This window comes from Pinus tabuliformis, chromosome X (assembly GCF_031772625.1).
Source record: "Pinus tabuliformis cultivar Carrire ecotype Pingquan chromosome X, CPIR1, whole genome shotgun sequence".
In the NCBI taxonomy this organism is placed as follows: domain Eukaryota; kingdom Viridiplantae; phylum Streptophyta; class Pinopsida; order Pinales; family Pinaceae; genus Pinus; species Pinus tabuliformis.
Genome location: NC_142308.1, coordinates 541,706,569 through 541,729,660, shown reverse-complemented (window position 1 = coordinate 541,729,660; position 23,092 = coordinate 541,706,569). Strand labels below are relative to the sequence as shown.

Sequence of the window (23,092 nt, the reverse complement as noted above, 5' to 3'; positions counted from 1 at the left end):
AGGGTGGATGCAACACGAGTTATTGGCATCTGTGTGGGCAAGATGTACAAGTTGGTAGGTCATCTTGTGGATGGCGAGTTCAGATGGATCTCATGTACAGTGATAGTCCCAGAGGCAGTTGAAGGAGAGGATTCTTCTAGCTTTGTTAGGAGACCGTCATGGTTCGAGATGATAGAGGAGGATGCTCAGGGCGGGAGAGAGGAGTCTCCTAGGAGCATGGGTTACTGGCACATGTCTTTAGGTAGCAGGACATGTTGCTGAGTCAGAGGGAGTTGCTATAGTAAACAGTGTGATGGACTTGGAGTGAGATCCAGGTGATAGAGGTGCTATAAGTACCACCCTCGCTAAGAAGGAGTGTTAGTTTTGTAGCTTGGGAGGTACTTCCACATGGGTTGTGCCTAGCATGTGGAAGTGACCCTTCATAAGTACCTTTTGTATTTAATGATTAAAAGTGACTTGAATGATTTTATAAAGTTAGAAAGTTTCTTTTTCTAAAAGTGACTTTATAAAGTTTGAGGAACTTCAGTTGATTTAGAAAGTGGTTTTTTCTAAAAGCGACTTAAGTCATCTCAATAAGAGATTAAGTCGCAACTGTTGATCTTGAGATGGCAAGATTTAATCTTGACCATTGAGATCAAGGGTGAGGGGTTTTAGTTATTAATGAGTTTGTAAAAGGAGAAGGGGGAAGTGAAGAGGGACACTTTTCAAGAGAGATAGAGGAAAAGTGGGTTGAGGAGAAAAAGAGGAGCAACAAGGAAGGGCACAAATTCCAAGGTAGTTGGCAGCAAGAGAAGAGCACGTTTCTCAAAAGCAGCTTGCAGTAGGAAAAGGGCATGCTTTTTTAGGAGATTTTCAGCCATTAATGCAGGCCGCAACAGTAAATCTGGGCACAAAAATTTCAACTGAGAGGGCATGAATTTCAAGGAGAAATACTGCTGTTTTGTACAGGAAAAAATGGCACAAAAATTGAGACAGCAAGGGCACTGTTTTCTGTACTGTTTTCTGGTGCATTTAGTGCAGTCTGTACTGTCCATACAGCAGAAGCACAAAATTCTAGACAGCGTGTGGCATGGTTTTCGAGAAAATCTTGGGCACAATTTTTGAGATAAGTATAGCTGGTTCTTGCTGGAAATTAATTGTTGTAAACTCAGAAATTTCTCTGTGAACATTTAATAAAAAATTCTCCTCTACTGGTTTTCCCTTCGGGGTTTTTCCAAGGGCTTTGCCCAAAAATCTCAAGTGTCAATTTTTGTGGGTTTTTACAGTTATCTTCATTTTTTAAAGTTCAGATTTAGTCTTCAATGTTTCTGCTCATAAAAATCAGATTGTATGTGTTTGGGTTAAAAATAAAATACATTAGTGCTGAAGTTTTATTGGAGTTGGAAATCTGAGTGTTGGCTAAATGTTTGATGAAATTCCTACATGAGATAATCACATTGTAGGTGAAATTTCAACCCCTGTGTGGTTGTTTCATTTGCTAAGTTTAAGAGCTGCGCCATAACATCAAGATAGCATATGACAGGATAGGTTCTCTCTGATGTTTTGGTTGTGCATTCTGTGAAAATTCCTAAACCGGAATCCCTACTATAGCAACTGATGAGATTTCTCCTATTTGTTAAATTCCTTTAAACAAATTACTTGCAGTTTCCTACGACAAATATCGAAAGACATACACTGCAGCCTTCACTTAATTAAAGATAATGCGGAAACAAGAAACTGAGCAAGAAGGAAAATACAACACAATAACGCCGTTATTTTTGGACAAATGTTCTTGGAAAAACCCATTGCGGGAGGTGCAACGGATCTGAGGCTTTTTATTATTATGCAGTAGTAATTCTGAGTACAATTCGTTGGATGCTCAACTAGCAATCCGATACAGAGAGAAACTGGACAAAACAAATAGTGAGATGCTCTCACCCTGTCATCGAAAGAATCTGAGTCTGATCACATTGGACTGGAGCCTTTGCATCCCTCTGCGTGGCCTCTGCACAGAATTGCGTAAGCCTCACGTAGTCTCTGCGTCACCCCCGCTGGGAATCACGCTGCTCCTCCTTCGGACCCTCTACTGGCTGGAAATTTCGAATTTTTACCTCCCGGTCTCACACTGGCCCAGCTTCTGAACTCGATTTCCTCAACATGAATTCGATCTCCCTCTAAGGTCTACGCTGCCACTGCGTCAGCTCTGCGTGGGCCAGTGTCTACCTCTCTCTGGACGTCGTTCTGCCCTCTTTGCCTTGTACTCTCCGGCCCAAGAAAACTTCCCTCTTCTAGATACTATCTCTGCCCCCTCACTGCGAAAAATCACTTCGATCACTCCTCTAGCAACTGCTGCACTGCCCTCTCTAAGAAATTTGATCTTCTTGATCTCTCTCGGTGTGTTTTCCAAATGACCCTCAAGCCTCCTTAAATTATCTTCTCGTCAACATTCAACGACCCGGATTAAAAACTAATCAATGGCTAAGATCATTTCTTCTTGATCCTCGTCTTCTTCTAGAAGTTACACCCACAGTTAGATTAATACCCATTAATTATTTTAATTTTCTAAGTTTAGACTTTAGGGATCCATTAAAAATAATTAATTATTTTAATTAAACTGTCTCCAGGTGGAATTTCCCAAAACACTTTCTGGGTTCTTTGGAATACATGTGCCCAAGCCTCCCTGCAAAATTTGAGACTTAGAGCACATCTGATGCCACCAAAATCAACACATTCAGTAAGTGCACTCCCAGTTTGGATCAAAATCTGCTCTCTTGGCCTTTTTGTTCTTCTATGAGGCATCTGTCTCTTTCAGTTTTTGCTTTTGCAGGCACTTGTTTGCCAAGCATCCTTAATGAGAGCAGACACTACAATTGGCAGTGGTATTTTATACTCCAACGTTGCTCCCAAGAGTAGTGCATCAGATTCAAGTGGGTTGACGCTGATGGCGGTTTGCTCTGTTCTAAAGTCATGCACAATCTTGTGTGAGAGAGATTGATTTGTTCTATTATGATCTTCAATGTCAAATAAGAACCCTAAGAGTTTCCTTCCTATGACAAGACTGATTTATGCCAAAATTCTAGGGCTAAGCCAAGGAGCTTGATCCAAACTGGAGCAAAAGAAGGCAATCCTTTAAAGGGTGTTGAACCCTAGGGTCTATAGTTTCATAAATAAACCAGGTTGTCCCATCATTAGTGGACCTGCTTTAAATACTGTCACCAAGATATATTCTCTATGGCTAACCCATTTTGAGTCTTCCATTTGAGCTTGATATATTTGGCAATTGCATAAGCTGATGGCCAAATGCTGTGAATTAACAGGATCAACACTGTCCTCAACAATGTTCTCAATATGACTTTCAAGAGGGTCTAGTTACAATACAATCATGGGGGGCTTTTGTTGATTTGAGAACCCTGTTGCTATTGGATGTTGGAGGTAAGTGTTCTACCACCCTTTTCTTCGGAAAGGGTTCTAAGGAATCAATCTGAGAAGTCCGCTGGTTACTTGCTAACCATTGAGAATACATGACAACTGCTGAATCACTCAAGCTCAAAAGCTTGATGAATGAAAATGCTATGCTAGCACAAAATGGCAACAAACACCAAGTACAGATAGAGCTGCAAGCAAAATAGATAAAACCATGAGAAATGAAAGGCTAGAGCTCCAACTGGTCAACTACCATTGACTAGGAGCACTTTAACATGCAGAAAGAAAGACCATAGGATGAGTTTGTGCCTCTGGAGAAGGAGAAGTCATTTGTGAGACACTGAGCACACAGTCCAAGCAAATGGCTACTTTAAAATGAAGCTTGCTGCTACCAACTGGAGTCAACTCAGTGTTAGAAGCTGCATACACCAACAAAGAACCTAGATAGAAGAACCACAAAGCCCATGACAGTAGAAATTCAGAGGTGCTGAGGATATTGTCACTACTACTGCCTGTTGGATCCAATGCGTTCTCCATAGATTTTCATTGACAACTCTAACCCTGGCACCCCATCTTGTTGTCATCTGTCTTCACTTGTTAGTTTTACTAGTCCAAACATTGAAGCTAAAGTTTACAGGTTTCCTTTTATTATTAGATGGTGGATTTGATGCATTTCAAGTGGTTTGGAATGTTTCAACATAAATAAGGGTTTCCTTAGTTTGAAAACAAAGCCAAATGGAAAATTGAAATCAATAGACACTTATTCTGATTGATTTTTCATTATTTAAAGTGTTTTCTGTCATTTTGATTTTCCCAGTTATAAACGTATTACTTTTGTGGGCTATTATGTTCTTCCTTTTATCCTTATTACATTAAAATTTTGCTGAAGTGATCAAACTAAAACAAAATATGGAATTTAGATGAAAATGAGTTTCATCTTTTTGTTGTTTCAGGGACTACTGGTAAAGCAAGCAGGTGCAGGAGAATCATCCAATAATGGTTCAGATAACTCTGCTGCTGTTGCTTCTCAGGTACTTGGAGATTGAGCTATAGAAAGTATCAGACATCTCATAAAATTGAAGAATATTTGTAATTCAGTAATTAGCATTTGGACTTAGGTTGTAAAGATCCTTTCTTAGATCCTAAATGCCACATCTAACATTCGGCTGGTTGTTTTTGTACTGTCATAGTTGCTGCTTTGAATTTTATAGCATGACTTATGTATTCTCCAATCCTGGTCAAAGTGAAACCTAACTCTGACTTGTTAGATCAATGTATATACTCGTGCCACAAGTTGGATTATCTGTTTTTTAAATTTTGTATCTGCTGATTCTGCACAAGAGCAGAAATACAATGATGTTTTTTTATGCAAGTGAAAACTGGATTGCTTCACTTGATAATTGACTTATAAAATATTTTTCATAATATTTCAAGTGGTTTGGTGCATTGCATCCAATGTTTCAAAACTTGCACATGGACTTTGACTCGGCCACCTATCAACTCGGGTTTTGACTTGGGCTCAATGACTTGATTTTAAAAAATTACGTAAAATAACTAAATTTAAATAGAAAAAATGTTTTTTAGATTATGCTGCCAACAACTTAAGATTCTTTAAAACAGTTATGCTGCCAAGAACTTCCAATCCTTTGACTAAATGTAACGATCCCATTAACTGAATCATTTACTGGAAATGCAATTAGACCCTTATTTAGTTTGGCCAGCAAGACTGTCTTGCTTTATATTTTGTTTATATAACCTTGGACAGCCTTAAAAAACCATGAATGTGCCCAGTTAACAAGAATATGAACATAATGCTGATTGAAGAACAACATTTGCCTGCAAACACCATCAATTTTTTAGTTTTCTTGAACCCAGGTCAGATTTTATGTTCAATAAAATATATACTCATAACAGAAACTAAATTACTTTGAATCTGAATTTTATAACACAAAATACTCTGGGTTCCTAACTTAGCATGCACAACAGAAGTAAATCAATCATAAAACCAAGCACATAAATTGTTTGACACAGTTTTACGGTTACCCCAGAAACCCGAGTGTGGGGAAAACCAGCAAACTTTGGGCATTTATTCAGCTCCAAAAAATCTTGATTACAGCAAGAGTATTCACCTAGAAAATTAAAGCAGCAATTTCTCAGTCTTTATGTTGTTACTGTCTGGCGGCTCTGGCCTATGCGGCCTGTATGACCCAGAAACACGGCCTGTGTGTCCTAGCAAATTTTGGCATGTATGGCCCAACAAACTATGGCCTGTATGGCCTGGTCGACTCTTCATGCCTTGCCTACTGCCCTGAAATCGACCTGTTGCTGCCCTATTCACTAATACTCTCTTGCTGTCAGTTCTTCCTCTTGATCTTCAGCTGAATGCCCAGTCTCTAGTGCCAATCGAACTGCCTCTCCAATAACCTATTTTCGTTTCATAATTTCTTACCTGATCTCCACACTTGAGATCCATGGTCAGGATATAATCTTTCGTTGACCTTTTTAACTTTATAAAAACTGGCCAATATAGTCAAGTTAAATTAATGAATTTATGCCTAAGGTCCAAACTTAGAAAATGATTAAATAATTGCTGTGAGAGAATTTTTAGTGATTTTTTGCATGTCATGGCACTTGACCAATGCAGAATCACCTTCCAAGATACATTTTCAACACTCCCTCTTAGTGAGGAAGATTTTCTGCACCAACCCCAGTTTGTATCTGAAGAATACAAATTTTCCCTTCATCAAAGCCTTGGTCAGGATGTCTGCTACTTGTTCACTCATCGGTACATATTGTAGCTGTACTGTTCTCTTCTGCACACAATCTCGAATGATGTGGTACCTAATCTAAATGTGTTTTGTTTTGTCATGAAACATCGGATTCTCCAAGAGCTTGATATAACTTTGATTGTCACAGTGAATCATAGTCGATTGGAATTATTAATCAAATAGTCCCACAAGAAGCTTCCGAAGCTAGATTGCCTCACAAGCTGCCAAGCTGGAAGCCAGGTACTCGGCCTTAGCAGAACTCAAAGCGACTGAGATTTTCTTCTTGTTGAGCCAAAAAACTGCTTCTAATCCCAAGCTGAAACAACACCCAAAAGTGCTTTTCCTGTCGTGCTGCCTCCCCAATCAACATTGGTGTACCCCTTTAACTTCTCTCCATCCACCTGAGTATATCTCAAACCAAACTCAACTGTGCTTCAAAGGTATCTCAACACATGCTTTGTAGCCACCAAGTTAACTCGTTTTGGCTCAACCATGAACTCACTGAGTGAATTAATTGCAAAACAAATATCCGGCCTGGTGTTGACCAGATACATGAGAGAGCCAATCAATTGTCAATATAATGTAGTGTAATGTCCCTTCCTAAATTAATTTGTCCCAAGTTTATTTTTCCACAATTTTGTCCTTTTTGGTAACCATGGGACCCATGAAATTTTGGAAGAAAGACTTAGGAGAAAAAGGGAGGCCAAAATACTTGGTTAGTGGAGCATGGGGGCCACACACACAAGGAAAAACACACTTGCCTAAGGAGAAATTTGAATAGCCAAGGAAGGGAGGTCGAAAAGCTAGATGGAGGGGCCCACGTGGAAAAAGGAAGCTCACTAATTATAAATACGAGAAGCTCAGCCTCATTTGGGGTCTTTTGTCAATTGAACTCGCTCTTATTGCTCAAGTTGTTTAGCTGGGTCACTTGCTGTTTAGCACCAAGTTTTCCAAGTGGAGAACTCACCCTTTCTTCGGGGGACTTCGAGTGCCACCCTAGGGAGGTCAATAATACCACTTTGGAGAAGAGTTGGAGCGATTTCAGAGCCTATCATTTAGTTATTTGCTCAGCTAGTGTGTGTTCCAAGAGAACGCAGGAAGGGAATACGCAGGGGTCATTTCAGGGGTCTTTCGGGTAGCAATTGTCGGGAGAATTTTGGTATTGAAGCTTTAGTGGGATATCAACATTTTGGAGGAGTTTAGAGCAGGAGATTGCTGCTTGAAGGCAACACGAATTGCAACTTCCAGGGCCAGCACAAAAGCCTCTCTCTGGGCACACGTGGGAGCTTGAGGAACGAGTTGGCGAGCTGGAGATTGCCAGAGAAATAAGGAGAACCTTTGAGAAGTGCAACTCAGCCTTTTGGTGTGATTTGGAGGGCTTTGTCTGTGAGTTATAGGCAGGCTGTATTTTCTAGCAGCTAGAGGAGGACATGGTATTTAGGGCCGAATTTTGGGGGTCAAAACCAGATGTGGTATTTAGGGGCTGAATTTCGTGAATTACGTAGGATTTTCAAATGCATATATTCCCTCGGCTTCAATTGGAAGTTGTATATAGGTATCAAATCGTTTGGAACAACTTATTTTCGTCACATTATTTAACAACTCGATGGTGTAAGGTGCCTATTAGGAAACAACCACACCTGACTTTAAATCTTAAAATGCCTTGTATGTCTTTTTGCTTCTACACACAGACTTGGATGAAGTTCGCCTTCACCCTTTCTTTCATAGGTGATTGGGTACTTGACCACAGTCAAATACGTTTTAGTATCACTTCCCCACAGTCCGTGGCAATACTCATGTTGATATAACCCGCGTTTAGTGCCCCTCTACTTGGCAGGGTTTGTAATCCTTACATGTGAACGTTTGCTCAAATTCTGGCATTATCCACACACCCGCATGGTGAATGCATCCTTATCTATGAGAACAATAATCAATGATGAGAGATTGCGTACAAAGTGGTGGCTATTAGGAATTCAAATGCGTTGGGAAGACTGACACTGAACATTGACGACCTTTCCCGAAAACGATTGGATTATTGCGGGATACCTTCCAGATGGTTTAATAATGCCTGTATACTATACACTTATTTTTTACAACCAATCACGCTACTGTTACTGCCAACCCAACATTGTTTGTTCCATTGCATTTTCTGAGACCTACATGAACTTTCCGCTCATCGTGTTCAAGTTTAGGAAGAGGCCACCTTCACCAATAACGACCATGAAGATCAGATTCATGAAGGGCAGAAAAAGAAGGATACACTTTCAAAACGCTGCAATAAATACAATTCAGAAATTTTGATAGCTCCCCTCGGACAAAAGCCCTCAATTGGTCACAATGGTACTGATGCCGATCTCCAAAGGGTCGACGATGTCTGGAGCGCAGGAGTGCTACGACATTATCATTTTTGGCCCCAAGGTCGGTAGCACAGCGGCTGTACTTTTTTGATAGAAAGACACGACGGTTAACAAATTAACAAGTTATAAAAGTCTTTATAAAATGATTATAATTTAACTTTATTAAATTATAAAGTTATATTATAATAAATCTTTGTAAAGTCACTTTTAAAATAATAATAATAATTAACACATTAAAAAAAAAATTGGGCGAGAGGAAAATGGATTTAGCTCAATAGTACCACTTACACATGCTGAAATGAGTGGGCAATTTGAAGGAAATTGTCTGCAATTAAGCTTTGAGGACAAAGCTTTTGAAGAGGGGCAATGTTGTGAATATAATTTATATAAAATAAATACAAATACAAATAATAAATAATCATAATAATAATTATTTAAATAATCATTAGTTAAAATGAAAAGACTTGTCTAAAAGACATGCCCGGTCATGAAGAGGCACCTTCTTAGCTATATAAGTGGCCCTCATTGTAACATTCCATCAATCTCTTGTACATTTCATGTTATTAATAAAATATTATTTACAATACATTGTGTATTTACATATTAAAAGCACAAACAGCTGTAAGTCTTGTTGCTACATAAGGTGTCATCTTCTTGAAACTTGTCTTTTCTTCCTTGATCAGTTGGTTTAGTAACTTTTCCCAAGACAATACCCAAGACCTTATACCTTGCAAACACTAGGTCAATTCTAGTCTTCCATGCCCTGAAGTTTGTAACTCCTTAAAGCTTGTTCTCTGTCTTCATGAAGGAATTCATTATGAAGATGACCAATCAAAACAAAAGATGTAGAATCCCAATGCTCTTCAAGGTGATCTGAATGCGTTTTCCTTTCACCAAAGCTCTGATACCATGTTGATTTTCTAGTGCAATCAAGACTAATACAATTTTTCAAACTGATAACTACTTCCAATGATACAATTTAGAGCATTCCAATCATTAAGCAGTTATACATGAAAAATTTCAACCATTAACTTCTTCAATAGAGCAATAGAGATCACAGTAAACAATGAGACAAGAGACACCAAAATTTTGGTCAATGACCAGGGCAAAACCTTACAAAGGGGAAAACCCAGAAATCTTTCCTTATGAGAGAGAGTTCAATTCATCAAAATGTACATCAAAATATTCCAGTCAAAATTCCAATCTCTGACCTCAATAAATGCCAAGTCAAACCAGTCAAAAGAGAGAAATAGTCAATGCTGGTCCAAGTCAAAGTCTGCAACAGAGGGCTGAATTTCGGCCAGAGGCAACTGGTCAAAGGACCAAAATTTGGTCCTGTAATTTCCTCAAAATTTTGGTCAAAGCTCTGAGTTTGACCTGTGGTCAAACCTTCAGTCAATGGCCCAGAAACAGAGTCAAAACTTTGGTCAACAACCAATCAGCGAACAGTTGATAAATCAAGGAATATTTGGCCTCCAAGTCTGGACAAAAGCTTGGTAAAATGGCAGCACCAAATCCCAAGTCAACGCTGGAACAGAGGTCAAACTTTGGTCAACGCAGAAACAAATCTTCTTCTTCTTCTCCTTGCACGTGTGAACAGATCTTGTTTGAGATTGAATGGATGAGATGTTGATGATGCCAAATGGAGTCAATGAATGCCCAATATATATGTGTCAGTTTGCTACACTGCTAGGGGGTTTTGACCATAGGGTCAGACCCCTTTATGTGGTGGGGCTCACTTGTGCAAATGAGGCCAACTTGGTCGACATGAAAATTCATAATTTCCCCTTTTGTTTTGCCAATGAAAATACTGACTGAAGCTACCAATTTTCAACAGCCTGTACCATTCTTCCATGATATACCATTCTTATGTGCGTATTTCAAGTCTTCTTTGACATCCATAAGCTATGCTTAACCAAGCTAGTATTTGAGGCTATTTAGAAAGGTCCATGTCAAGGAAGAGAGGTACAGCAATTTTGCATGAAATTTATTGATGCTTGTATCTGTTGGACTTTAGAATCTAATAATCCATTTGCTACCTTCTTTGATGTTGGGGTGACTGTTGAATTCTGCCGTCACAAAAATTTTCATTTATTTTGTGAATACTCAGACTATAATAGATCAAAAGAGAACCTTCTTCAATTTCTATAGATTGTCCTGCGGCCTGCCTGCAAATGCTATTGACTCTAAAGGTTTCCAACCTCAATTGGTCTTCAAAAAGAAATATATATCCTAGCTAAATAAGTAAATAATTTGTATTTGCATGTATCCAGATCCATTGTTCCACCTTTTTACGCTTACGGCGATGTTTACAATATAAACATAATGTGCATTTGAATACAAAATGCAGTTTGTCATGTTAGTGTACGTATTGGAAAAAGGCTTTTATTGTATTTTCTATGCAGGTGCGTCGTCTGGCACAGGAAGTAAGAGAGCTGGCTCAATCGAGATCAATAACAGTTCTTAATGGGAACTCCGGTCAAAGTGGTATGGTCTTCAGGGTTTTCTTTTGTGTCTGTCTAATTTATGAAGCATTAATGTGTACTTGTAAAGAAAGGAGACCTGGGTTTTGTTTTGAGTTTCTTGACATTTTGGTTCACTAGTTAGGATCATCTTCAGGAGTTGTTATCCTTCTATACTTGTGAAAGAAAGCATACATTTTTTCTCCCATTTTTGTTGCATTTACCATTTAAGCTCAAACTCTAATTTTGCAATTTACATTGAACAGAGTTTATATAGAGCTTCTTTAACCCTTCAAAATCATGACGAATATAATATTTTGTGAAGGCTGTCTATCTGATAATGAATGCATGTGACATTCTCATAATTTGGTTAACATTTGTATAAGAGAGATAACTGGCATAAATATTATATTTTAGTTGCTTCTTTGAGTCATAGTCAATATTTTTAGGTTCTCTAATTTGCGTAAATGCTGATTATGCACATCTCTTAATATCCAGGTAACCTGTCAAGTCTAGTAGTGCCAGTTGCTGCAGTGGGGGCCATGGGCTACTGCTATATGTGGTGGAAAGTATGTTCTCCTTGACAATTTAGTGTCCAAAGGATTTTTGACTTGGATTTTTTTGATCAGCCTATGTCATGTTAAAGGGCCTTCTTGTTGCAGTTGTTTCAGTGCATGCTTATCTACAATGTATAGCTTATCATAGAACCTACCATTGAATGTAATATATTCAGAAAATTGTTCTTGTAGAGTAGTTCTATACTTCAAATACAAGTATGATGACAATGCAGAATGCTTTACTTTGGTTAAAATAGAGGTTCAAATTATCATTAGGGACTGATTTTGATATATATTAAGAGTCAAGACAATCAAATTATCAATTACAGTTTGTGTGGGGCTTCTGACATGCAGTGTGGGTATGCAATCACACTCTGGTGTATTTGTGGATTATTTGTCAGATGTTACTATTGTGAAAACTTCTCCTTTATTGAGTTCTATATGTTACAAGTCACAGTACAATATTGTTTAGTAACACTTCTATTTTTGTGATTAGCTTAGAGATTAGTGTACCCACTCACAGGAGAAGAGGACATAAAAGGGAAATATATTAATTGATTTCTATGACTGTTTTATTTTCTTATAATTTGTCTAAATGGCAGGGATGGTCATTCTCAGATTGGATGTATGTAACCAAGCGTAACATCGCAAATGTTACTGCAAGCTTTAACAAACAGTTGGATCAAGTTTCTTCAGCTCTTGCTGTAGGTGTTTGATAATTATGATTGTTTGAGTGTTTTGTTTCTTGTGCTGCTGTACCCGTTGATTGTAAAAATGATCATTTTAGAATTGTATTTAATACACTTAATTGTATACGTAGGCGGCAAAAAAGCACTTGACCCAGAGGCTTGAAAATGTGGATGCAAAGCTAGATGAGCAAAAGGAAATATCAAAATTAATCAAGAATGAGGTGTGTATAACACGTGAATTTACTTTTAGAGTGTTGCATGATTTTATTTCTTTGATCTTCTGATACACGTAGGTTTGTCTTGTTGTATGCATTTCAAGAGCATTTATGAACCTTGGTTTTAATTTTGACACAGGTATTTGAAGTGCGTGGAGACCTTACACAGATTGGTTTTGACATAGATGCAATTCAAAAAATGGTTTCTGGCTTGGTGAGTTATCCAGCTTATGCATGATTATTTACTGAGTTAGCATTAAGAACATCACTTACTGGCCCATCATTTTCTGTAACATTTCTTATTGATGTATTGGTCAAAACAGGAAGGGAAGATTGTTACATTAGAAGATAAACAGGTAAAATTTACGATTTTTCTCAAAATATATTTTATTGTACTCAAGTAGCCTGAATAACATATGAACATTTGAATATTTCCAAAGGGATATCTGATCATATAACATGATTTTGATATATAGGAACATCTGTTTTTCTGTAAACTGGTTCCAGGGCTTAAATGAATTTATTCATATATCCTGCAATAATGTTGCTTGTCTGTCAGTCCATAGATTGAAAGCAGCACTTGTCTTTATAGAAGGGAGGGGAAACCAGTTCTGTATATGCATGTAATTTTATATAAATGTAATATTCTCTTCCACTATCGAAACTGACTGCTTTTTACTGAAATACATGTAGGATTTTGCAAATGCTGGTGTATGGTATCTTTGCCAATTTGTGGGAGGAGTGAAAGATGGATCCATGCCACAATTTATACAGGTCAGTTCTAGTTTGATGGTGTTAAGTTACACTATTAATTTCAGTACAAGTGAACAATAACAAAATGGCCATTTATTGCCTTCATTATTCTTAGTATTTCTTAAGCCTGCGAGATTCATATCTTGATTGAGATAAGTTGGTCCTCAATTTGGTACAGGCTGCTTGAATTCCAATATATGTCTGCCTTTATACTGGATTAAAGAGCCTAAATACAGTTATTAACTTTTTTTTTTTTCTCGTGGCTGTTTGTCCTAAATCTGTCCTAAAATTGTCTTGAGAAACAATTCAGTAATTTTAACCTTTTGTTTTGTGTTGGGAGTTGTCATTTTGCTCATACAATGTATCCATTCTAGTAATTTCACATGAATGATATTTGACTGAAAGAAAATCTTCTTGTGAGGCTCTTGCCCTTTTTTTACAGCACAACATCCTCTTTATGCTTCCTTTCTATTTTGACAAGATGACTGTTTTGGGTTCAGACACTAGTGTGGTAGTCGTTTGATATATTTGTGATTGCAAGGATACAGATTCTCACACACTTACGCTTGGATGTACTTAATGTTTCACCAAGCTTTGAGGATGGGGGAGCATGGAAAGGAAGAAATGCATTTGGGAGTGTTTTGGGATACCCTCTAAATTCTAGGAAATGATATGGAGGATGCTGATAAAGGGGACCTCAATTAAAATATTAAAAAATAACATTAAATATATGAAAAATAATAACAAACATGAATGATTAAAGCATGGAATAAATATTCACATTGGCATACAAGATGTAACTATCACATTCATCATGCCATAGACTGAAATTCAGGGTGAGTGCCCAGGGCTCCCCTTTTCTATGGTGGCAGGGAGCAGGGGACACATAAGCACCCCCCACAAAGATGAAACATTTTCTGTTTAGGGGAAGCGCCAGGGGGATGCTGCAGAATATTCCAAGTGAGTTTCCCATCTCGGATGTTTGGGAAGTGGGAAGGGTGTGCTGCTGACCTGAGGAAGCACGTCCCTGTGTAATACTGTACATAGTGTAGTTCCTGATATGGAATTGAATTGAATTGAATATTTATTCAAATGCACATCATTGTGAAGGTCGATTGGACAAAATAGTTTCAATTTGAGGTGACCAACCTATGCAAAACTATATTGAAGTAATTTAAAGGTAGATGCCTAGGTTAGTTTTATTGATGTTCAGGTTCCAACAAATGACCTAGACAAAGGTCAACGAGACTATATAATACAATTGTCAGCAGATTTTGGGAGCATTTAGTTGCAGGCCAAAGTGGCCGGTCGGACCAGTTCTGTAGACCTTTTTTAGGAATAATTGCTGATATTGACCGGAAATGGCCATTTCCATATGGAATCGGCATTTTTGCCTGAACCAGCAGCTTCTATACATTGCTGAAGCAGTGTGTGGCCCACTAAACCCCCCAAAAATTAACAATAACAATAAAAAATAAAAAACTAAATCCCTAAAACTAAACCTAATCCCTTCCTGTTGCTATTTAATTAGATGCCCTCCCACCACTTGTCTCACTCTTTCCTTGATCAATTTGGAGTTTCTCAGCCAAGTGTTCATCTTCATTCGGCATCATCCCTTTTACTGGTTTGGAGTGTTTTTTCAGCTGATTTCTAGTGTCGAATTGGAGAGTTTCTTGGGCTGATATGGAGAGCTGATTAAAGCACCGATTTAAAGTTCATATTTCTAATTTTCATGTGGAGGGCTTGTGAAGGTATGTAAAAGATTCCTATAACACTGATTTTTTGTTTTTTTTTGAACAATAACGTTACTGTCTTTTTGCCTATAAATTAAGAAATGCTTGGGTTTTATTTGCAGATTTGTTTTTGTTGGTAAAAAATTTGCCATGGCTCCTAAAGAGAAGATGGATCTAACATGTGATCATTGCCAATTGGATGGGGATAACATGGTATGCAACCATTGCCATATTGAAATTAGTGGGTGGAGTATCCTTAGGTTGAAACAACACTTAGCACATGTATGAGGGAATATAAAAGCTTGCAAAAATGTTCTCAATGAAACAAGAGTTGAGATGCAAGGTTATCTTAAGGCCTTCCAATCAAACAAAGGCAAGATGAAATAGATACAAAAAGAGATAAAGAGAGCTTCCGATTCAAGGCTTCATGATATGGAAAACCCTAGTTTTGAAGAATCCTCTCTTTTCATTTTATTGATCCTTTTAAACTTTAAAGTCTGAAATTAAATCTAGCCTTCTAGAGAAGAGCTTGTTTCTAGTCTTGGTACATCCAATTCAAAGAGATGTAGGCTTGAGTTGATGCATTCTCTATATTCCACACCCCTGGTGTTGAGGACATTATTGATGCTAAATGGAAGATGGAAAAAAAGTTGCTTGGGAATGTATGGCTAGATGATGGTATGATGCAGACAAGCCTTTCAATGCTGCAAACTTCCCATACTATCAATCAATGATAGATGTTATAACTTCTTGCGGTTTGGGCTTAAAGGACCTAGTTTTCATGATATTTGGTGGGCACTTTTACAAATGAGGTTTAAAGAATATATGAATTCGTTGCAGAATTGAAAGAGTCATGGATTAAGATGGGTTGCATAATTGTGTTTGATGGATGGATTAATGGAAGAATAAGTGGATAGAGGTACCTATCAGAAATTTGATCTAGGTTGCTCGGGACTTGAAACCGAAGCTCGTTGGATGGATTGGATGATCTGCTCATTTAGTATCAGTAAGAGCGAGAAATCTCTCCCCAAACCGTACTCGCAATTCTCATTGCACACGATTTTCCAATCTGAGTTTTGGTCAAGTCCTGGAAAAATTCGAGAATATATTCAACAAATTTTGACCACCGGTAGGAATGGTTTGTGGATCTCGAACAACTATGGTAGCTGAACCTAATAAGACAACAATTACAAACCAAGAAGATCTTTCACCAATCTTAATTTCCTAACTTCTTTCCCACGAGACTATATTTCTTAAATCGTTGGATGAATCCAAAATTAGGTGAAGGATGCATATTTATTATTTTGTATTTTAAATGAAATAGTTTGTGAAAATTTGGATGCCCAAATTCCTATTGCAACAACTGAATACGTTTATCCTATTTGTTAATGATTGAACCAAATTATTAACTATTTCCTACAGTAAACACTGAAACGAATACACTACAACCGTCACCATTTAAATAAAATACGAAACAAGAAACTAAACAAGAAAGAAATACAACACATCTACACAGTTATTTTTGGACAAATGTCCCCGGAAAAACCCAATGCGGGAAAACCGGTGCAACAACTCTGAGGGTTTTATTATTATGCAGTAGTAATTTTTGAATACAATCTCTGGATGCCTTCCCGACAATCCAGTTACAGAGAATATCACTGACAGAGAGATAAGTGAGGTTACCTCACACTATCACTGGAAATCCTCGCTGATCCAACCACTGAATGCACTGCCCTTGGCTGCCTCTGCACAATCACTGCGTCAACCCAACATCACCCCCTCTGGGGATTGTGTCACTCCTCTCGATTGATTGATTTGCCTCTGATATTCTGACTTCTTCTCTCCTGGTCTCACACCCCGGCTTCCAGCTATAGAAATCAGTCTCCTCAACAAATTTTCAGACTTCCTCAAGGCTCAGCGCTGCCTCTGCATGGACCTGCGTGGCTTTGTGTCAGCCTCTCTGGCTATGCGCTGCCTCTGCTGGATCTCTCTCTCTGCTCTGTTGAGTATTCTCTGATCGGGAAAGATTTCCCTTCGGATACTATCCTTGCTCTTCATTGGAAAAGATCACTTTCGAAAATCTCTCCGGCAGCTACTCTGCTTTAAAAAATCGAACATCTGGTCTCCCCTCTGTGTGTTCTCCAAGTGCCCCTCAAGCCTCCTCTTATATATTTTTGTTGGACAACCAACGGCCCAAATTAACTTCTAATCAATGGCTTAGATCATTTTGGCCCGATCCTCGTCTTCTTCAAGAAATTATACCCATAGTTAAGATTAATACCCATTAATTATTTTAATTTCCTAAGTTTAGACTTAGGGTCTTGTTGTCACTCACTGCAAAATTTGTTTTTAGCTGTCAAAAGGGTGAAAAAGAGCAGAAAAGTTGTAGCCATCTCCAAAACCACAAAAGCTCTCAAAGCTAAATCGGACCCTCTCCATTGGATAGTGCTCGGAATAATCTTTCCAACGATATATGGAACTCCTCAAATGGACCTCGGAATCAGAAGATATGGCCTGTTAAAGTTGAGGGTTTTGTCACCGTTGAAATAAGGGAGAAGAGCATATCGGAGGTCTGGGAGCATGTCGCAAATTGCAATTGGGGTTTTCTGAAAGCAGCAGCAGGTGTGGGGTGAAATCAGCGATCAACGATCGCCAATATCGCAAATCGACGATCGACAATTTCTCGTCAGTGGCACTAAGCACATATCGACGCATCGCAGGTCAGATGTTCGATATATTGGAGTTCCTGTATCGGCGGGTCAAGCAGCCTTGGCATATCGGACGTCCCGCACATCGGAGGTCTGGGAGCGATATTGACATATCGACAGTCGGGGGTCCATGGCAATTAGCGATCGACGATCGTGCTCAGAACATCATGGCTGATCGACACACTAGCGGGGTGACAACTCTAAATATTGCGATATCGTGAGTTGTGATATGTTAGTGTTGAAGCACCAGGAAGGCCGAAAGTGATTTACAAAGGAAATCAACACAAAACTAGGGGTAGGTGGGCCTTTTTCTCTCTCCTCCAAGGGGCCACGTGGCAGAATATTATTGGATCCGGTAAAGACATGGTGGCGTTGACATCAACATGACGTGGTAGCACGGAGGACACGTGGCATGTAGATCTGGCATTTTCAAGGGTCCAAAGAGGGCATATTCGGGTGTCACGTGTCACCACTAAGGAAGTGCCACGTGGTAGTGATGATGTCACATCGACAATTGCAAATTGGAGGTTGAGGCTTATCAGCACTTTGTGATGGAGTGCACACACGGAAAAGTGTGATAAAGGGGCTCCAATACAGGATCTATCCCACAGTCACATAAAAAGCTAAAAGAACCAGAGGCTAAGCACGGAGGGTGATCGACGATCGACGGTTGTGGTGTGCATCAAAAAGGAATCGCTGATTGCGAATGTTGACCCTGTCGCCTACACCTACTTACAAGTCAGTGAGAAAAGCCTTCAACCCCATAAGGTGTGGTGGGTGGCAGGGAACTCAGAGAAGAGGATGTCACACTAATCTCGACTCTCTCCGTTTGAGCTATCTCCTAGGTTAGCTAAGGGGGGTGGTCCCTAATGAAAAGTTAAGTTAAAAGATGTGAGTTTCTAGGAGAGTGTTATAGTGAAAATGGATTACTTTTAAGGATTTATGAGCAAATATGAAGTGAGCAACTTGAAATAACAATGCCAATAATTAATATGATTAAAAACCATAAAACCAATGCCTTATAAGGAATTTGCTCAACAATTTTAAAGATATATTTGCTCAAAGTAAAATGCAATGCTCTTAAAAGAGAAAACAAAGTCACCCTGAAATGTAAATAAGAATTGTTAACACAAGATATGTAAGATACAAAATGCTTTTGAGATAATCAACTTTATAAATCAAAACATGTGAAACATATCTTGCCAAAACCCAAAAATTAGTAATTAACTTGGAAATGTAAAAGAAAGGAAGTGCTAAACCAAGACATCAATATGCAATTAGACTTGAAACATGAAAAGAAAACACTTGTTTGAAATGATTACAATACTTGCTTTTGGAATAGACATTGCATGTGAAAACTCAAACCATCAAGAGACAAGTAAAGTAAATGTAATGGGAAGTGCTCTTGGTTAATTTTATCAATTAGCTCTACAACAAGATTACAATTTAACTCTTCAATCCTCAGACCTCACTCTCGCCCAATGATATAGATCTCACAGTGAGGGGTCAATAGAAGAGTAGAGGATCCCTAAGATGTCTATTTCAACAAACTTATGTTGGAGGTAAAATTTTAATGAGGCTTGGGGCCTTCCTACACTAAAATGCCTAGATGAAATGCAAATTGTGTTAATTCCCCAAATTAAAATAATGATACATGCAAATGCTTCAAAGAGATTGATTTGCAATGCTTGAAAATGAAATAGTGTTCAAGATAAGTTGCAATTATAACTTCAATTGGAGGAATAAAATTAGCTTACAAGTGTTGCATGTGTTTCATCAATGAATTAAAATGATACATGTAATTTGCTTGAAAGTAAAATTTGTTTCAAATAGATAATGACAATAAATTGCTCCAATATTCAAGATAATGTAGCATAAAATTGAAGCATGTATTCAAGTGCTCATGAAACAATTTACCAAAGTAAATGGAAACGAATCAAAGTTTGTTAGAATATAAAATGCTTGCATGTAAAGGATGAATTGCCCAAAGTAAAGTGTAAGCTTGTAGCTCCAAGCAACAATGAGAAAGGAAATGCAAAGCTCAAATGAAATTGTAACAAACTTTAACTTAATGAAATGTGATAGTGAGGTTGTGTTAATTCCCAATTAAAGCATGCATGTAAGTGAATGAAGTATGAAAGCTTAAACCATGCAAATGTCAATCCATCCAAGAGAAGCCTCCCTCTAAATGGGGAGATAGGATACCATGGGAGAAATCCCAAGCTCCCACAAGCAAGTTAGATCTTTTATTAACATTACAATGAGAAGAGGGCCCTTCAAAGTTCTCAAATATACTTCAAGGAGATTCCTCACAATAATTGCTTGAAACTTGGACACTAGACCTCCTTTCTTGAGAAAGTAGTGACAAGATCTCACAAAACTTATGCAAGGGAAACAAGGTGTGAGTTTCCTCCAAATGCCCACGGCTTAAAGAGGAAAATGGGCAACCCTCTAGTGAACTCGACTTGGCCAAAATAAGCCTCAAAAGGGCTCATGACATCCTTGGAAATCTAACCCCCAACACTTGCCAAAGGTTTTGCAAACACTTGTTAGATGTTGCGGGAAGTTGCTTTTCAAAATCTGCCAAACAAGAGTTAGCAAACAATCCAAACAATGGCTGCAAAATAAGTCAAGTATTAATGGAAAAAATAGCAAGATAAAATGTATATGTACAATTATAATTTACAAAAGGCTAAGCTAAAGAGTGAGAGTAAACTCTCGTCTTTGCTTAGCCATCTTCAAGCTCTTAAATAGCAAATGAAAGAAATGAAGTACAATGTTTTTTAAAAGAGATTTAAATTTAGAAGTTTTCGGCTTGTGTACAAGCTATGTGCAGAAATCCCTGCAAAACCACTTTATAAGATAAGACTATGAAGGTTCAAAGAACAAATGAGAGCTCCTTTAAGAATGTATCAAAAGTGGGTTGGTCTCTCCAAAGACTTCCCCTCACGCTTGATTCCGTAATCCCAACAAGATGTTCCCTCTACAAAAGATCAATCAAGAATTAGTTCCATATATATTTAGCAATAAACAATGATAAGAAACTCTAGAGATTTATTTAAAACCAACTAGAGCATTCTATACCTAGAGCATACTTCTAAATCAAATGTCAATGCAAGATAACTCTACATTAACAAATCTACAAGAGCATATGGAAGCAAATTAGATCAAAGCATGAGTAAAAGGAATTATACCAATGCTCAACAATTCATCACACTCGAAAAGGAGGAACACCTCATGAATGAAACCCTAAAGACTTTATTGATATTTCTGAAAGTGTACAAGGCAACAGCGCTTCTGCAAGCACAATAGCTAGTAACAATATTATTCAATGTGAGAGCCCATGGCTTTATTATATAGAGAGTTGGGAGCAAATCCTAATGAAGAATGACAATGACAAATGGCATTGGAGCCAATCTCAATGTAGAAGTGATTAAACAAGTGGCATGAGGTGACAATCCCAAAGAGATTCGAATTTGTTGAATGGAGCTCCAATGCCAAGTGTAAAAATCGAATTCTAGCAAGTGGACATCATTTTTTTCTTCCCTTATGTGCCAAATTCGAATTTTATGGTGGAATGACAAGTGTATATGGGTGGTAACCCATGTGGGGACAATTTCCCACAAAAATCTCCACCAAGTATTCTCCGAAATCCTCCCAAATGTGCAATAACTTCACAAATTCGAATTTCCAAGCAGTTTTTTCATTTAATGCCATAAATTCGATTTTATTTGAGGACGCGTCATTTCCTTGATTTTAGGAGTCCACACCACCTTGGGACTTTACTTTAACTCCCCCATAATTTTTCACCTCATTTCCACAACATTTAGCATGTGTGGATATTTATTTTTCTCCATTTATTTAATTTCTGGCTTAATTAATTGCTAGATTTCCCACTAAACTTAGGAAAAGTGGGTTTTGAGGGTCCAAAACACATTATTAACCCCTCAAAGTGTGTCATAGTAGAAAGTTGAGGGTGAGAGGTGTAATTTTGATTACTCATACCCCATACAACTTCTCTAGACTATACTTATTACAATTTAAATACAATTTTATTTTCAATTTTTGACCCGCGGGAAATCTAAAAAATTAAAAAATGACTACCTAGACCTAACCAAATGCCACGAATTTTTTTGTGTGATCTAGTATGGTAATGTCCATAGACTCTAGACACTAAGATGTGTTAGGGGCTCAACCTTCAAACCGTCACTCCGGCTTTGGGGTAAAACGTGGGTGAAAAAACCTAGAAAATTATCCGCCTTTGAAAAAGAAGGGATAATTAACCAGATTAAAAAAACACTCCAAGGTGTACTCATTGGTTGATTGAGTCCCAACATCCTAGTCCTGTTATAGACTCAAAACTCATCATTACTAGTATCACTTATTACAATTCCCCATAGGGTGTGGAATATGGGTACAAGAAAGATGATGAAAAGATAGAAGTAGAGTTAAAAAACTCTGTTGACTGATGATATCTGATGGTACAAGTGTCCTCTGGATCAACCTTGGGCATGGAGTCTTCATGTAATCATCAGGTGCCACTCCAGTGGTCAACAGAGAACCTCCGGTTGGGGGCTTCGATAAGAGGGGTTGGACCGCGATCACACAAAGAGTAGAGGAACCAAGGGCCGAGCGCTAAAGGACTATCAGAATCAGAGATAGCAAGCATGTCGCGACTCAATTTAAAAGTCTCGATTGGAAACCTCGATTGTGATCCGCCGAGAAAGGAGATCCGATAAGAGACGCACGGTCGTGAAGACTTAAGGAAACCAGACGCAAAGCACTTATAAAGGGGAAAAGGTCCCTAGACAGGAATCTAAAGGCTCTAGTGCCAAGCTCCAGGTCGCAACCCCCTGGTCATATGATGAAGAAATACTGAAAGGGGCTAAACCAAAGCGGGTCTAAGGAGCATTAGGACTCGCTGTTTGTAACGTCCTCTAGAATAAAAGTCTCGATATAGCAATGCCCCGATAGCATGGTACAGAGCTTTGAAGGCAGATGGGTCAGCAGGTGAGGCATTGAATGAGGGCATGGTGCAACGGTAAATCAGTATGGGGACTTAGGAAGATTAATGGCTCAGCATGGGGCTCCACTCAAATACACAACGAAGGACTGGCAGGACAATCTCCACTTCTACTCTACAACATGCAACCACGGTCGATCGCTATCAGCTCCAGAGAGTGGAGAAGTCGGGCAGTGAAGGCGAAAGCGATAGGAACCGGCCGAATAGCAGGAAAGGAACATCATGGCAGAGATGCGGCTTGACCAGAGGACATAACAAGAATGACTGAGAGATGTCTTCCTCACCATCAATGAATTTTCCTTATTTTTTTCTCTATTTCTTGCATTTTAAAGAAAGGAATCAAATCCCGATTGTAATCATTTTTGGGCAACAGAACTATCGTAGACCGAGGCAGCTAGTCAATCGGATAGCTGGCCCTTGGCCAA

The 23,092-nt window shown here is 38.4% G+C and overlaps 1 protein-coding gene across 1 annotated transcript in view; it reads left to right on the top strand.

Moving 5' to 3' along the window:
• Positions 1–23,092, top strand: part of LOC149141126 (uncharacterized) — an 87,105-nt gene that overhangs the window by 34,067 nt on the left and 29,946 nt on the right. The window contains exons 2-9 of the mRNA XM_089446754.1: positions 4,356–4,433; positions 10,933–11,014; positions 11,488–11,558; positions 12,149–12,250; positions 12,367–12,456; positions 12,590–12,664; positions 12,774–12,806; positions 13,144–13,224. Coding sequence (XP_089302880.1) covers positions 4,356–4,433; positions 10,933–11,014; positions 11,488–11,558; positions 12,149–12,250; positions 12,367–12,456; positions 12,590–12,664; positions 12,774–12,806; positions 13,144–13,224 — 612 coding nt within the window. The remainder of the gene's footprint in view (positions 1–4,355; positions 4,434–10,932; positions 11,015–11,487; positions 11,559–12,148; positions 12,251–12,366; positions 12,457–12,589; positions 12,665–12,773; positions 12,807–13,143; positions 13,225–23,092) is intronic.